General features: G+C 37.7%; 1 protein-coding gene across 3 annotated transcripts in view; it reads left to right on the top strand.

The window, feature by feature from the left end:
• The window catches only part of TSPAN12 (tetraspanin 12), a 65,502-nt gene that overhangs the window by 14,584 nt on the left and 33,022 nt on the right, over nucleotides 1–17,896 (top strand). For all 3 annotated transcript variants that reach the window (XM_006049628.4, XM_025291405.3, XM_006049629.4), the window contains 2 exons: nucleotides 1,346–1,428; nucleotides 2,529–2,664. In XM_006049628.4, coding sequence (XP_006049690.1) covers nucleotides 1,346–1,428; nucleotides 2,529–2,664 — 219 coding nt within the window. The remainder of the gene's footprint in view (nucleotides 1–1,345; nucleotides 1,429–2,528; nucleotides 2,665–17,896) is intronic.

Below are 17,896 nucleotides of genomic sequence, written 5' to 3'. Positions count from 1 at the left end.
TTTTGTCGATTGCATGCCCATGGTGGCGTTTAACAAGTTTAAATCTGTTCTTTGTATTTCCTGTAAACTGATAGTTAGAGCTTGAGGCTTGATTAGATTCACGTTTGACTTTTTGGTAAAAATACCTCAAAAGTATCTTTGAGTACTTCTGATTGCATCACGTTGGGAGATATTATCTCTGTTGTCTCTTTTTGTGGTGTTAAGATTGATCAGGGCATCTGGTATTTTATGTCTCCATTCTAAAAGTCCCCATCAGGGCTGGTGGTCCAGTGGCTAAGACTAACACAGAGGGTTGGAGTTCCATCTGTGGTCAGGGAACTAGATCCTACAAGCCACAGCTAAAGATCCTGTGTGCCACAACTAAGACCTGGGGCAGCCAATAAATAAATTCAATAAATATTTTTTAAAAAGTCCCCATCAGTCCTCTTTCACTTAATGCAGTAGCTCTCAGCCCTGTACTACCTATTAGAACATCTGTGCAGCCTTTACACACTTCTGATGCACAGGCTCCACTTCCAAGAATTTATTCAGGGTTGACTTGGGCTCAGCAATTTTTTTAAGTGTCCTGGGTGATTCTGATGTACAGACAGGACTGAGAGCCACTGACCTGATAATTTTGGCAGTCATTGAGGATCTTTGCCAAGAGAGCCATTATTTCAGAAAAGATTGTCAAATAGTGATATTCTATCTTGCTTTCTGTACATATTAGCTGATATTCTTCTGTAAAAACTTTCATTAAGTCTTTGGTTCTTTCTCTAGTTTGTATGGGGAAAATTGAATAAACATTGGATTCTTATCAGTTTTCTGAATGATGAGTTGAATATCTAATATCCTCCAAAGCTGGTTAGTGAGTTTTGTTTAAATATTTTTGTGAATTCATAGATTTTAGTGTATTGGATGTTTTAACCATTGCAGTTGTTGTTATTATGTATTATTTTGATGGCCAAATTGTTTAACTTTAGCCAGTGGAAGTCCTTTGAAGTTAGTGCCTGTGACTTTTTGGACATCAGTAATATTTTATTGCTTCCTTGCTTTTACGTATGATGTATTTTAGGCTCATCTTGTACATTTGATAATTTAGTTGTTCTGTGAAATTCCTGTCCTGGACTTTCTAATAGTTCAGCTCTCCATGTCCTATTTAGTGACATTCTATTTAGTGGCTATGATGTAATTACAAAACAGAATGGCAGATATTTATAGTAAAAGTAAATTTCAACAGGTGGTAAATGGTCATTAGGAAAAATCATAATAATTATGTAAATAAAATCCTCGATATTTTGTTATAAGTCCTGCAGAGCATGATGAATAACTGCTTGGTCACCAATTTGTAATTTTTTACCCACAGTTAATGTCCATCAGCGTGTTGGCTGTGTCTGCTTGGATGAGGGACTACCTAAATAATGTTCTGACTTTAACTGCAGAAACAAGGTAGGTTTTATAATTAATGATTAAATTCTTTCATCAGGGTTTCCTCAGACACTAGTTTCTAAGAAACTTTGCCCTCAGCTGTTTAGATGGTAGTGCTCACCCCCGATCATTTGGAAAGTTTTTCCTGCCCATGGTAACACTTGGATTTTCTAGAATTTTCATTAAGGTATACTGCTGTTTGTAGAGGACACCTCTGGTTATGGTAATACCACCTGCCTGTCCTGGCAGTGTTTGAACCAAGCCATATTTGTTACAATGGACAGCACACCTACTTTTCCTTAAGAAAATACTTGCCAACTTTTTCTTGCCTTCATATTCCTGAGCTAATGAAAACCAAACCCCGCATGTCATTTTCTTACCCAATTTCAAGGATTAATCCACTAACATCACAAATGGCAAACTACTTAATGTCTCTGAGCCTCATTTTCTTCATCTCTGAATAGGAATTATATACCTCTTTGAATTTTCCTAAGGATTTCTGTAAAGTCCTTAACAGGATGGAGCTTAGTAAGCACTTAGTCATGGTCTTTTTTCTGTTATCCTAGTTATTACTCTTACTGTTAAGGCTCTAGTTAATCATTTTTCATGGTTTTTGAGCAGAGAAGGCATCTCCCTCCCTTCTTTATAATATAGACCAATTTCCCTTTCCATAGCAGTGTTTCATATTTTTGGAAAAGTGCACACTGCATGCGGAGTCCCAGATCAGAGAAGAGAGTCTTCTCAGCTGGGAAATACTGAAGTTTCATGTGGTTTCCTCATGAAAGTTAAGGCTTCGGCGCTAATATTAAGTGGACTTTTTAAACTGTAGGTCCCTATCTTATAATATATTTTAAATGAGCTGAGATGGGAAGTTTTTTTCTTTTTTTTTGTACCACTTGTATAAAAAACTAAACCAAACAAGATAAAACATAAAACAAACAAGCAAGTTGGTGACGGCATGTGCACAAGTCCTTTGTGTTTTGTGCTATGTCTTGGGTGCCTTTTTATTCTATTTATAATATAAAGACTTAATGAAAGTATCATAGAAGAATATCTGCTTCTGTGTGCAGAAAGTGAGATGGGATATTGCTATTCGACCATCTTTTCTGTTCTTCTTTCAGGGTAGAGGAGGCTGTCATTCTGACTTACTTTCCTGTGGTTCATCCGGTCATGATTGCCGTTTGCTGTTTCCTAATCATCGTGGGGATGTTAGGATACTGTGGAACAGTGAAAAGAAATCTGTTACTACTTGCATGGGTATGGTGTTTATATCTCATCTTTATTGTGGTTAAAGAGACCAACCGGTATTGTATTATTGGTTCATCAGTGCAGGAGATTATATACGTAGGGAACTGTGAGAGCAGTTCCCTAATCTGTGGTCATTGTTCAACATCCTGTGAGAAGGGAAGTGTTCTTTCCATGAGAAATGATGTCAGTACAAGTGTTTGCTGTACTCACAAGATGAAGTGTAAAAATATGTACACTATTTAATTATTTCACTCAGGCCACATGTTGACATTTTTATTTGAAAGTATGAGTTTTTTTTTCTAGTGTCAGGGACCTTATTACCACTCCAATAAGCCTTTTGGGACTTGAACTGAGATGTCATCATGGAATTCTGTTTCTTTCTCTCCTTTCTTGTTGTAAACAAACCCACCACTTAAACCCATGTGGAATTCAGGGGGTGAGGTAACAGAGAGAAAGGCATCATAATCCTAGTGCTACCTTTACATATGGCAACCCACTCCAGTTTTCTTGCCTGGAGAATCCCCACGGGCAGCGGAGCTGGTGGGCCACAGTCCATGGGGTCACAGAGTCAGGCGCGACTGAGTGACTAAGCACCAAGCACCTTTACCTAGGTTAGTGAAAAGAAGTAAGCCTCAATTTCCATAATCTTAGTTTTTTTTTTTTAAATTTGGGAAGAATTGGACTAAATTACTTCTTAAATTTCCTTTAGTACTCCATTTCTATGATTCCAAAATCTATGATTAGATTTTTAGCTTAGAAATGAGCAACCCCCCCTTTAATATGAAACATTTAAAATACAGTTTACACATAAATTTTTGAAGCTCATTGAGTGTATAAAATATGTTAGTGGCACCAGGTAGTTGAGACTGCTAAAATGTAATTGTGGACACTTCAGACTCCTAAAAAAGCAATTTATTGAGTATATCCCTTTCTTTGCAGTAGTTCTCAATGGTATCTGTGCACTCATTTCTTATAGGGAACTTAAAAAAATTTTTTTTAGTGGTGTGCTGATATGCTGGATACCTGAGCAGAAAAAAGCCCTGATTTGTAGCATTTGAAGATTTCTGTGGTGTAAATACTCCCAGCATGGTCAATTTCAGGTTACCAACACAGTGTTGCTGAATGCAGAGCTGGGGAGAGATGAGCACAAATTCTCATTCCGGAGCCAGCTCCTGCACACCAGGGCTCGCCTGGCTTCTGTCCCAAGCCCATTAAAACAGAATCTTAGCGTGAAGCTAAACTAAAGCTTTGCATTTCACAGGAACAACCTGTGTTAATGTATTACTTGGCTTCATGGATGATGACTCTTCAGGTTGTGTGACTGGAAAACAGAAAATGCTGCAGAAAATAAACTACCCTCAGAGAAGGGGTACATGCCCATTTCCTCACTTCTGTCCACTTTGGTATACAATGATCTTGATTATATTTTATTTATAATATGTCATTGTTCTTTCAGGGGAAAGGAGGTGGAAGGGTTTAGAATCTTATGCTGCAATTTAAGAAATTTGGATAATAATTTAAACATAAAATAAAGGACTTATATAAAACATATTTTAAAGGATGGATAAGGTATCGAAACTTAAAATCTCAGAATCATTTTCTAAAACCACAGTCTTACAATGATGTCCCATGTATACAGTCATTAGGTCTGGCTACTATTAATATGATTCTTCCTCCTCCCAACCTGTATGATTCTGGATGGTTCCTGGACTGTGGGATGGGGAGGAGTAGGATAACATATTTCATAGAATCTCGAAGACTTTTAGGAACATATTTTGAAAACCATCTATACATTCCTTTAGGTTATTTGAATGGAAGTAAAACAATTTGACAAATAAGGTAATTTGGGCTCTCCTTGGGGCAGGATGAATCATAGAGACTTGTGCATAGGAGCTAGTTTGTGATGCTGAAAGAACCTTATGATGCAAAGGTGGCACGGAGGGCTGAGGTTCTAAGGACCGGTAATTTGTTCATTCATTCATTCTTCAAACACTTCAGAGAATATAGGCACTACTAACCTTTGCCATCAGACCAGGTTATACACAGTGAATAGACAGTTTCACTTCTGTCTGAAGAGACCTCTAGTAAGATTTACTATGAGTACTGAGGCTAGAGAAGAGCTCCAAGCTCAATCCCAAGGGATCAGCCCACCCTTCAGGAGGATGACTGGAGTAGTTTGATGATGCTGTATCCCATCCCCTCCCCTTTTCCCTGGTTGTTCTTGTTGTTAGTCGCTCAGTCATGTCTGACTCTTTGCAACCCCATGGACTGCAACATGCCAGGCTTCCCTGTCCTTCACTATCTTCTGGAGAAGAAGATAGTGTCCATTGACATGACTCTGTCATGTCCATTGAGTGTCAATGATGCTACCCAATCATCTCATCCTCTGTCGCCCCCATCTCCTCCTACCCTCAGTCTTTCCCAGTATCAGGATCTTTTCCAATGAGTCAGCTCTTTTCACAGGTTGCCAAAGTATTGGAGTTTCAGCTTCAGCATCAGTTCTTCCAATGAATATTCAGAGTTGATTTCCTTTAGAATTGACAGGTTTGATCTCCTTGCTGCCCACGGGACTCTCAAGAGTCTTCTCCAACACCACAGTTCAAAAGTGGATGTACTCTTTTCCATAAAGCAGCTTTTGGTGCATCGCTGTTCCCCATGTCCATGGCTGCCATCTGCATGTTGGTCGTTTTCTTCCCCTTGACTATCTGTGGCAGTTTTTCCCCCATTCACATCAGGCTGCTTCTCTCCTCCTAGCAAGTTTCCTGTCTAGACCCAGCACAACCTATCCCTTGCTTGAAGAATGATCTGTAATCTTAGGTCCCAGTTACCTGTCGCTCATAACTAATCTGCTTCTCAGACAGTTTTTTTATTCCCTTCTGGCTTTCTTTCCGTAGCCTCTTTCTCTAAACAGTTGCCAAGTCCCATAAGGTTCTAGTTCTACAACTTTCGGATCCTGTGTGCCTTCTTTTCTATTCTCATTTGGAATGCCCAGAATCAGGTTCTTCTGACTTCTTACTGAAACACTTCATAGCCCCCTAACTAAACTTCCTGCCTCTGTTGTCTCTTTCTAATTTACCCCAAGCCAGTGCTGCAAGGTTAATATAATGCTACAGTGACCACATGACTCCTGTTTTCCAAAACCTTGAAAGACTCTTGATGGGGTAATGAAGTGTTTAGAGACCCCTTAATCTTGCATCAAGCTCTTCTGCAATCAAACCTTCATCTGTCACTTCTAGCTTTCTTACTTCATTATTTTCTGGTCCAACTGGATTTTCTGACCCATGAACGAACTTTTCTGGCTGTGTTCTTTCCTGCCCTTATTCTTGCTGTTCTCTTAGCTAGGGATTTCTTCTAATACTTCTGTTTCAGTACTAACGGCCTGTTACAGTTTGTCTGAAATAGTGCCTCCTGAAATTGTAATAATGATGAAGATGATGATGATAATCAAAAGTAGCTGACTTTTCTCAGGTACTGACAAAACGTAAGGCTTACAGGCTGTATAGGTTTACATAAAGAGTTTTATATTAATTAAACAGTTTTGTCCTCTCCACAATTCTAATGAGATGTACTGTGCTTAGTCACTCAGTCATGTCTGACTCTTTTCGACCCCATGGACTTTAGTCCACCAGGCTCCTCTGTCCATGGGGATTCTCTAGGTAAGAATACTGGAGTGGGTTGCCATGCCCTCCTCCAGCAGATCTTCCCAACCCAGGGATTGGACCCAGGTCTCGTGCATTGCAGATGGATTCTTTACCATCTGAGCCTGAGATAGATACTATTATTATTCACCATATTGTAGGTGAGGGAATGAGGCACAGATTGGTTTAATTATTTGCCTAAGTTTGCATAGCTAATAAATGGAGCATATGGTATTCAGACCATCACAGTCTAGTTCTAACAACATATGTGTAACACCTTCATGACACTGTTTTACTCTTTGTGTGTGTGTGTTAGTCACTCAGTCATGTCCAACTCTTTGTGACCCCATGAACTGTAGCCTGCCAAGCTCCTCTGTTCATGGGAATCTCCAGGCAAGAATACTGGAGTGGGTTGCCATTTCCTTCTCCAGGGATTTTGCTCTTTAATTGCTTCCTTTTCCTAAATACTTAAGTATCTTAATTCAATATGGATTATGTATCTTACATTGTATAAAATGTTTTCTATAAATCTTTCATTTTAAACTCAACAATCATCTAAGATAGATAATTATAAATGAAGTTCAGAGAGGTTTATTAATATGTCCAAGGTCACTCAGCAGTAACAGGTAAAGCTTTGATTCAGACCTCCATGTTTCTGACTGCCAAGTCCATTCTCACTGGGCTTTTACCAGGGTCTCCAACAGACATGTTTCAACGTTTGAAGTTCAGTGCTTTTCTCTTATTATAAATTTCTTTTTTTATAACCAGCCCAGATTATCAGACTGCAAACAGCTTGATAATATGAACCATTCATCTTGCCTATTGCTTTAATAGTTTTTTTATGAACTCAAATAATAACCAGAAAATTAGAACAGTGTGAGTAGAAATGGTCAGCACATCAGATGAAGGATGGTGTCTGGAAGACAATGATGGATGAGATTTTCAGGCAGGAACCTGGCTGTTAGGTTCAGACAGTAGTGGCTTGTTAAAGTGGAGCAGCACTCATGCAGGTTATGATGGGTTATGAGGTCTTTGGCAAATATTTGCAAGGCAACTCTCATGGTTTCTTCTTTTGTGTCCTTTAGCTTTTTATCCTAATTAAAAAAAAAGTTTGAAAGGTTCCTTAATTGTAGTTGTAAATTTTAAGAAAGCCCAATGCATTCAATCCAACTTGTGCACTTCCTTGTATTCAAAATCATGCTTCACTTTTAAGACCCATAAACTAGCTTAGAGGAGGAAACATTTTTCTTTTTTTAAAGACAACTTGTATCTCTGAGAGCTGCCATATCTCTTGCATGATTACTAAAAAAAGAGCTGACAACTGGGCGATGGTGCTACTTAAGCATAAGTCAAAGTCAAAATGCCATTATTCATCTGACTGGTCAAGAAAAAGCTTTACAACTCTCCTACCCTCTACCTGACTCCTACCCCCACCCCCCAAAGAAACAACTGCAGGCTAAGAGGCCATCTGTAGGAAAACATTTATTGAGAATCATGATCAAGAATTTGACCCTTCTATTGAATTATAGGTACAAATTGTTAAAACACCCTAATTTAAGTTTCCTAAACATACAATTAAATTTGCATTTCAGCTAGACACGAATAATATTTTCGTATAAGTATTTTCCTTGCAACATTTAGGATATACATCTACTAAAACATTTTCTTATCTGAAAGTCAAATTTAAATGAGCATCTTGTATTTTTATTTCCTGAAGTTAGCAACCCTACTGTAACCAGATTTGTTCTTATAAATGTGAAACTGTCACAGAACAGAAACTTCGATGTATTTGTAGTAAGAGATTATGAGTAATTAAATCCCAATTATATTGGGAAGACACGCCAAAATGACTAAGAAGATAAACTTGAATGTGCCATGACTTTCAAAGTAATTTCAGTAGCAGAACTTCTTTTCTGTTTTAGAGAGAAATCAAAGCTAAATGGAAATTGGTTTTAAGCCTTAGATGGGTACTTCCCAAGGCTTTTAGCTGTAGACTAAATGAAATTCATTTGTTATTGCAGTTCTACCTTGCTATTAACATAGGCATTAGGAAAGCAGTGCCAGCTCAGGGGAAATGTAAACAGGTTGAACAGACGTGTTTACAATATCGACAGCAGCTGAATGTCACCATCAGGAGATTGTCATTTGTCAGAGTGCGATGTTAATATGTACTCCACTGCCAGCAACCCACAACTTGTCAGGTCCTGGTCAGAAATTAAGTTGCATGCATCTCACATGTGTAAGATCAGTACCTTATATATAAATGGAAAGGTTTTATTTTATTTTTTCACCCTTATTATCCCAGAGAATTTTCACATAGCTAGTGATTATGTGGAAGCACTTTTAAACTTTCTTAAAATATCCAGTGGTTGCACCAGATTTGAAATGATTCTCTTGATGGAAATCAAGTACATTTTTAATGGCCATGGAGAAATAAACCATCCTCAGTGTTCTGTTGTTTAAAATCATAATGCAAAACTGGAATATCTTAAAATTGGAGTTAATTTCCTATGGACTCAAAGTTCTTCTTTCAAGTAGTTACACATTTAATAGTGATAATGCTACTGATAACCTATTAAGTTAAAATTAAACTATTAAATTAAGTATCTTTATTATCTGCTAATAGTTTTGGTTGATAGCCTAGTATCTTTATTTCTAAGTCAAGGTCCATCATATCATTGATTACATGTTCAGCATCTGCCCAGAGTTTTGCTCTGTTTTCTCAGAAAATACTTATAGCAACTTTATATGGTTAGATGTATTTTATAACTGAGGGAAAGTAAGAGTACCCAGTCTGTGATAAACATGAGATACAGAGATGAAATGGGATACTGCAAAGAAAATAAAAAAGCAAAATAGACTATTAAAGTTATAAATAAATTAGTGTGGGAACCCTGAATAAGGAGCAGCTGGAGGTTTCCAGTAGATTTTGCAGGAGAGTCTTTGTTTGAGCTGGATGTTGAAAGTGTATAAGAGTTTTCTGGCGGAGGAGGGAAGTTACATGCAGACTGTGTGCAAAGATGTACATGTGTTCCCCATCCTGAACCCCCCTCCCACATCCCTCCCCATCCCATCCCTCAGGGTCAACTGATTCATGTCAATGTATGGCAAAACCCACTACAATATTGTAAAGTGATTAGCCTCCAATTAAAATAAATATATTAATTAAAAAAAAGAAGAAAACGAACCACATTAAACAAGCATTTCTAATGAAAAAAAAAAAAAGAACTGTGAAAGAACTTGGCAAGTTTAGGCAAAATTTAGAAATTCTGGTGGCTATGGTGTCAGTGAAAAGTGGTTGAAGTAGTCTGAAGACCATGAAGATCTTTGTAGGAGAGTCTAATGTTTTCCCTTGGATTGTGGTCAGTGAGTGTGTCTAGCATTTGATGAAATGATAACATTTAGGAGTGGAGGCTTTGGGAAGGATGGTTAGTGGTTATACACAAGTAGGAGAGCTGGGTTTGATCCCTGGGTCAGGAAGATCTCCTGGAGAAGGAAATGGCAAACCACTCCAGTGTTCTTGCCTGGGAAATCCCATGGACAGAGAAGCCTTGGCAGGCTTCAGTCCATGGGGTCACAAAAAAGCTGGACATGACTGATTGACCGAGCACAACCCCTAGTCCTTGGAAGCATGGACGGGGTCTGGACCAAGACTCTGGGGACTGGATGGAAGACAGCTGAATTCAGCATACCTTTCTGAGATAGTATTTTTGCACATGATAGTAATGTTTGAATTACTTGACATCAGGAAACAGGATATTATTCAGTATCTATGTGTTTCTAATCTAATAGAAACATATCCCATTCAATATAGGCATTTTATTTTGACATGTTAACTAGAATTCTTTTAAAGTTGTAGTTTTAAAATTTAGTTGTTAAACTCACAAAAATTTCAGTCAGAGGAAACCAAAGATGATGTAGACATTTCTGCATCCAGAGGCTCAGTTTGCACATCTTGGTTTCTTAAAAGAAGCTGGCCTGATTGCCTCTAATTATACCCCAGGAAAGCACATAAGCAAATGTATTTGAAAGGAAATGTCATGATATTCCTGCCCTTAGTGGTGGGTCTTTGTGACAGGATCTGGAGTGTTCTTTGGGCTTTTTGCTTACTTTAGGGTTTGAAGTATGAATGGCTCAAGGTTTTGTATTTCTGACTTTGGTATAATTTAGGTATATTCTGTCATAGTAAGCATTTTAAGCTTTGTTATATATTGTTTCTTAATATATACATTTGCAATAGCTTTGGCTAAATGTAAGCCATATAAATCTATACCTATCGATTTGGTGAATGTTCCCAGTCTGTGTGGAGTTCAGTGACGGATATTTCTCTGGCAGCACGTGCTCTTAAAAGGGTGATTTCAGCAGATGCTACCTTGAGGCTAATTCAGCAATTGTGTAGAGTTTCTGCTTCCACGTTTGCTATTGACTTCCTTTGGCCTGGGTGGAGCAGTAACTATTCATTTGAAATCATATCAGTGTCTAGAAGACTTAGGAAATAGAGCTAAATCAATAGTCAAGCAAATGACACAAAAGATGAGAGAATTAAGAACTAATTATTTAAGCTATAATGAGGAAAATAACTTTTAGAAAGACTTTCTGGAAAAATGAAGTTTAAAATTTACTTGTATGCAATATCTGAAGAATGTGAATTTTTCTTTACTTTCTTTTTTTTTCTTTTTGGCCATGCTGGGTGGCATGCAGGGGCTTAGTTTCCAGTAGGTGAGGTGGTTTGGTCACTTAGTTTCATCGGACTCTTTTGTGACTCCATGGACTGTAGCCCATCAGGCTCCTCTGTCCATGGCATTTCCAGGGCAAAAATACTGGAGTGGGTTGTCATTTCCTTCTTTAGGGAATCTTCCCAACCCAGGGATCAAACCTGCCTCTCCTGCATTGACAGGCCAGGGAAGTTTCCTGACCATGTGTGGAACCCGTGCAGTGGTAGCTTGGAATCTTAACCACTGGGAACCACCAGGGAAGTGCCCATTTCCTTCTTTATTCAGATGCAGGGTGATAACAGGCTCTGATAATGTGCTCAAATTAAGATGAATCTTCTCAGCTCACATGACAGAAACACTAATTTTAGTTTAAATATAAGCACTGTAGTTGTATCACTTAGTATTCCTCTTAAGCAATATATTTGAATTATTCAGAAATAAGTGATTATCCCTGAATTTTCTTTAGATTACCATATTATTTCAGTTTTTGATGCTGTTGTTCAGTCGCTAAGTCGTGTCTGACTCTTTGCAAGCCCATGGACTGCAGCACGCCAGGCTTCCCTGTAAAACTTTATAATTTGAAAGCTATGCATTTTCTCAGTATGGTCACAGCTGTGAAGACATTTCAGAAACATCTTTTTTTTTTTTTTATATTTTTTATTTTATTTTTAAACCTGAAACACTGTATTAGTTTTGCCAAACATCAAAACGAATCCGCCACAGGTATACATGTGCTCCCCATCCTGAACCCTCTTTTAGAATACTGGAATTTTATTAGATTATATATCCAATGTCAAAATTGTTTCTAATTAAGTAAACATATGAATCTGTTCAGTGACTCTTCTAGGAAAACAACCATTTAAAATATAAATTTTCCAGTTTCTGTGCAGAGTTTACACAGCTGAATTGAAGACACGGACTGATAACTTTTAAGGAGACCCTGAGAAGTTTTTGTTTTGTAATTAAAATACTTTAATTCTAAAAGCTCTTTTTTGTGTTGTTAAAGTACTTAAAAACAACAACCACCACTATGAGGAAGGATAGATAGCTTCTTCTATGGGAAGTATTTAATAGCGAAAAGAGGAAGCATTTGAACTGAGATCTAAGGGGGAAGGCAGAATTCCGGTGAATCATGGGCAGAGATGGGCAAAGGTTGATGGAAAGACCTTTGCTGGGGAAGCAAGGGACTTTGAGGAATTGAAAGGCTAGTGGAGAGAGTAATTGTGATAAGATTCAGAAGTTCATGGAGTGCTTGGCAAAGGGCATGTGTAGGTCATTGGAGAGACGTGTGCCAGGCATGCCAGGCTAAGACTTGACTGTGTGACTTAAGCCAAATCATGGAGATGTCTTGAATATCCTGTGCATATACTCTGCAGTGTGAAGTTTGGGGAGCTGAAGAGTGATGTGATCTGCTCTATCTTTTGCCACATAACCCTGAAGCAGTATCCCTTCTTACTTTCTTCTGGGCTCTTATCTCATTTACCCGGCAGGGGATCGCTACCCAATCCTGCCGCTCTGGGCTAAGTGGACTCCGCATTTAGAGAAACTTTTTTAATGATAGAAGAGAGAATGGAAGATGCATTTTTCTTCTACCAATGTGCCTTTACTAATGAAGGAATAAAGGTTTTCAGGTGGGGCAGTCTAGCTAAGGTTTTAGAAAATTTTCACAGATGTACATCAGAAATAAAAATTTTATTACTCTGGATGTTTTGAGTTCAGGTTTAATAGCAAAGTTATAGTCATATCAAGCTAAAGTAGGCACCAGGAAACTGGGTGTGCGGCAAGGGTGCTCTCAGGGAGACCAGCCAGACAAGGGCTCTTGTGGAATGGTCAGAACAGTAGTTCTTGGAATGCTGCCACAGTTTCCCAGACTCAGGGGAAAAAATGTTCCATAAACAGTTGACTAGTAGCAGAGGATTGTTACAGAACTGCTTAACTTGTTTAAGAACAAAATTTTTAAGCACGTTAGAAGCACTTATCTAATGATAATGGATATGGACCTTTCAAATTATTATTAGTCTGTCTATAAAAACAGGTCTTCAAGGATCTCAACTTTTCAACATTCTTATAACTAAAATATTTGTTGTAACAAACATGCATTAAAAAAATTCATCTGTAATTTGTGCGATTAAATTGTGTCTTCCACCAACTAGATTCTATTACTGATGTTTGGGCACTTTGGTGACAATTTTGTAATTATATCGTTATTCACATATGATTTTCTTTCCCTGAACTTTAAGTGTGACTGTGGACAGACAGGCTTGTGTTCTTACATTTTATTATTTTAAAAAGGAAGATACATATTTTTGGTTCAGGAATAAAGTATTTTTACTCGAGTAGATTTATCAAAAAACTAAAGAAAAACAGAATAAACTTCTTCACTTGAAATAAATATTTGTATTCATGGATTTATAAAATTTAAAGAATACATTCCCCTTTAATACTCTTAAAAAATTTTTTTTTGGCCTTGCTATGCAGCCTGCAAAAACCCCAGTTCCCTGAGAAGGGACTGAACCTGTCACCTCTGCAGTGGAAGCGTGGAGCCCCAACCACTGGACCACCAGGGAATTCCTTTAAAACTCTTTTAACAAGTTGGCTTGAGATTTTCCTAAAAAATGTGCAAAGATAAGTTAAAATGTGTATCTTGTCTGAAAATAAAGGTAAAGCCAAAGAATGTGATTTAGAATATAATTTTGCAAATATAGATCAATTTAAAAGTTATTATAGATAGTAAAGTATGTATTCTCTTTTTATCTAATAAGTCTCTTAGAATTTCCAATTTCCTAGCCTGCTCTAACTGGTGTTGTCTTAAAGATGCCTGTGGGAATGACTCCTGGCCCTCTGGTGTTTGCAGGGGATCTGACCACACTGGGGTCTGAGTGAGAGGCATGACTGGGATTGAATCCAGTGTCCTTTGTGTTGCTTGGGATACTTCCTCTGTACTTTCCCATCCAGGTTCTGGTGATGGAGACCCCTGTCTCGCATTTTGAGGAACAGCCCAGTAATGCGTAGAGACAGCCTCTTCTAAGACCAGTAACACCCTGTAAATCTTTTGCAATGGGGCCGAGCTTGTAGACTTTAGCTGACCTGGCTTACAAAGCAGCAGAAACTATATATGTGGTGACCTGTCTAGCGTGACCAGTTGCTTTATTGTCTCACCCTTAATGGTTTACCTGTCACGCTATACATTACTGACCCTGAGAACCCATAGCCCTTGGCTGAGTCCCTCTGATCCTGGCATAACACATTTCTCTGTCTCGCGGTTTGAACTGCGTGTGAAGCAAACACCTACTAATCTCAACTTCACTAGCATCTCTGATAGAGAAACTAGTGCATCAATTACCAGTGTCAATAAGATGGAAAGGAGGGTGAATTAAGATACATTATTACAAAAAGTTTTCTATATTTTTACTCAAATGTAAGCATGCACAAAGGACCACAGCTTACCAATCACTTTCTTACTTTAGCTCACTTTTCTGCATGGGCTCAAGAATGACAAGACTTTATTTCTTCAAAAACTGGTGTATGGTTCTAGCTTTTTCTCAACTAGATTGAACTCATCTCATTTATGATTCTTTAAAGAAAGGAAATTTAATGTTGCCTTTTTTTTTGGAAATTTTTGTAAAGACACACGAAGCGTGGTGAATAATTGGCCTTCAGAAAGTACCAAGCCTATGTCTGCTATGACATCGTTTTGAGACTTGGCTAAAACAAAGGCTTTGTGTAGGGATGTGTTCTAAGCACAAGTGCTCTTGGACTGTTAGTTTCATCCGGGTGGATTCTTAACAGAATGTCGGCTGTTCCATTATCTTGTACAAATATTTGGCAGTGGAATTCTCTTATTTACTAACTATAAGTAATATAATATTTTTAAACCTCCAATCACTGGGAAAGGAAAAATAAACAACTGACACAGAGATACTTAACGCTGAAAGCTTGCAGAGTTTAGCATTTGACAGGGTAGAGACTGGAGTTTATCATTTATCATTTAGTGAATTCAGGCTTTCATCAAACTTTTTGTTTATTAAAAGTGTTGGTTACGTAGTATGTAAGTAGGAGTCCAAAGGCACCATGTTTTTAAAATATTCAAATGTCTGGTCAAGTATGTTATATTTTAAAATAGTTTTTATTTGCAGAGAGGTAAGTCTCAGGTTGTATTCATTTTCCAAGATAAGCAAATCTGACTTTGGTGGTTTTAAATTGTGTTGAATGTTACTTAAGGAAAAAACCTGAGTCTTTACTTATAAATTAAGAGGCTAGCAGATTAAAATAACTTTTACAATGTTTATAATTTTTACTTTTTGCTTAGTGAAATATATCCTTACTGAGGAGGTTCTGTGATATGTAGTTGATTATCTGCTCGCTGGCGCAGAAAAACTTATGAGAAAGACATACAGTTTTGCTTTAATGTAAAAATTCTTTTCCAGGAAAACAGTTTGGAGAATAACTATTTTGTCTATTTATGGTAGGGCTTCCCAGGTGGCACTAGTGGTAAAGAATCCGCCTGCCAGTGCCGGAGATGCAAGAGACACAGTTTCACTTCCTGGGTGGGGAAGATCCTCTGGAGTAGGAAATGGTATTCTTACTGAGTAGGCTCCAGTATTCTTGACTGGGAAATTCTGTGGACACAAGAGCCTGGTGAGCTACAGTCTATGGGGTTGCAAAGAGTCAGACATGACTGAGTGCACACACACACACACACGCACACACTATTTATGGTACATTGGATATAGGATTCTTTGTTTCCTTTAGATAGCATATATCTCAGAGTCCTCTGTCCATAAAACTGGATAGGATGAGGCCAAGTTTTATATTAATAGAGCATATTTCTTATAAAAAGGCTCTTCGTAATTGAATGTATCTTTTCCTATATTTCTCAACTGCTTATAAAGTTTAATATCCTCAATAAATATTAGAACTCAATAAATTGATTGGCTTTGTTAAGGCAGATTGCTTTCTTGTTTTCATTAGATTGATAGAAGTTAGAAATGAAAAAATTAAATGAGTCTGTTTTCTCCAAAGTAAAAAGTATTTGAAATATTTTATATAAAAGCTTAAGTAATGCTTATTTCATTTATTAGTGTTTTTATGAAAGTTCAGTGAAAGAACTGTTAAGCACTCATTGGCCATATGGCACTGTATTTCATTATAAAAATTGCAAAATATGAATAAGAACAAAAATTAATTTTACTATTAATTTAAAAAAAGCTGATCTGACTGACTTAATATAAGTTCAAAACATGAAAAGAGGAGGTGGAATTTTTGATGTAACTTGTCCAGGAACTTGACATAGCAGTTAAGGCAGCATTTGTGCCTTTAACTAGGCATTATTCAGTTCAGTTCAGTTCAGTCGCTCAGTTGTGTCCGATTGTTTGTGACCCCATGAATCGCAGCACGCCAGGCCTCCCTGTCCATCACCAACTCCCGGAGTTCACTCAAACTCATGTCCATCAAGTCAGTGACGCCATCCAGCCATCTCATCCTCTGTCATCCCCTTCTCCTCATGCCCCCAGTCCCTCCCAGCATCAGGGTCTTTTCCAATGAGTCAGCTCTTCACATGAGGTGGCCTAAGTACTGGAGTTTCAGCTTTAGCATCAATCCTTCCAAAGAACACCCAGGACTGATCTCCTTTAGAGTGGATTGGTTGAATCTCCTTGCAGTCCAAGGGACTCTCAAGAGTCTTCTCCAACACCACAGTTCAAAAGCATCAATCCTTCGGCACTCAGCTTTCTTCATAGTCCAACTCTCACATCCATACATGACTACTGGAAAAAACCATAGCCTTGACTAGATGGACCTTTGTTGGCAAAGTAATGTCTCTGCTTTTGAATATGCTATCTAGGTTGGTCATAACTTTCCTTCCAAGGAGTAAGCGTCTTTTAATTTCATGGCTGCAATCACCATCTGCAGCAATTTTGGAGCCCCCAAAAATAAAGTCTGACACTGTTTCTACTCTATTAGATGGAGGGAAAAAGGAATATTTTTGCTATCCTTAAAATTTTGATATTATTGGTGGTCTTTTTTTCCCCTACTGGATAAGTTCAAAGATGAGAATAAGGTGTTTTAGTTCAAAGACAAGAAAGCTTTTGTAAATACCCATGGGAGCATGTACTTGTATGTATGTGTGTTCCGTAGTTGGGATCTATAGGTGATGGGTTGTAAGGTATTGTTAACGTCACCATCAACATGCCTCATATAACATGTACTATTTTCCAACCACTATTGTACGTGCTTTACATGTATCAGCTCATTAAATTCTCTCAACTGTACCATAAGGTTCCCATTGTTGTTATCTCCTTTTTGTACATGGGGACACAGAAACACAGAAAAGTTAAGTGATGTGCCCAACTATTAAGTGGTCAAGTCGGTATCTGAATTCAGGATGCTTGGCTGCAGTAACTGTGCTGTGAGCATTCTGTTGTCTCAGTGAATCTAGTTCCATTCTCTCTTTCAAAGGTATAGCTAATTATATTTTTGCAATACTTATTGAAGAATAACATATAATGTACATACATCCTTGGCATAATAAGCACACATACATTTGTATATAGGCATATATATATATAAGAATACTTGATTTTTACCTACTTTTATATACTTTTAATTTTCTACATTTACAGTACTTGATTATATGTACAAACATAGATGTTTCTTGGGCAAATAAACTAAATCCAAGCCTCTCTCTCATGGAACAAAATTGCCCCTAATATAGAGTTCTAAGCTTCAAAATTTTGTGACTAAAGTGAATTCTCCAAGTTAGAAAATAATCCAGCTCACACTGATTTAAATAGACTGTATATGTGGTTTTAATAAGCAGTATCACAGGACAGATTCAAATTTCCAAATAGGGTCTAGTGAAAGAGATGTCTGGGAGGTTGTAACTCACAT

Source organism: Bubalus bubalis, chromosome 8 (assembly GCF_019923935.1).
Source record: "Bubalus bubalis isolate 160015118507 breed Murrah chromosome 8, NDDB_SH_1, whole genome shotgun sequence".
Classification (NCBI taxonomy): Eukaryota; Metazoa; Chordata; class Mammalia; order Artiodactyla; family Bovidae; genus Bubalus; species Bubalus bubalis.
Note: the sequence above shows the minus strand (reverse complement) of the source record. Positions and strands in the feature narration are given on the sequence as shown.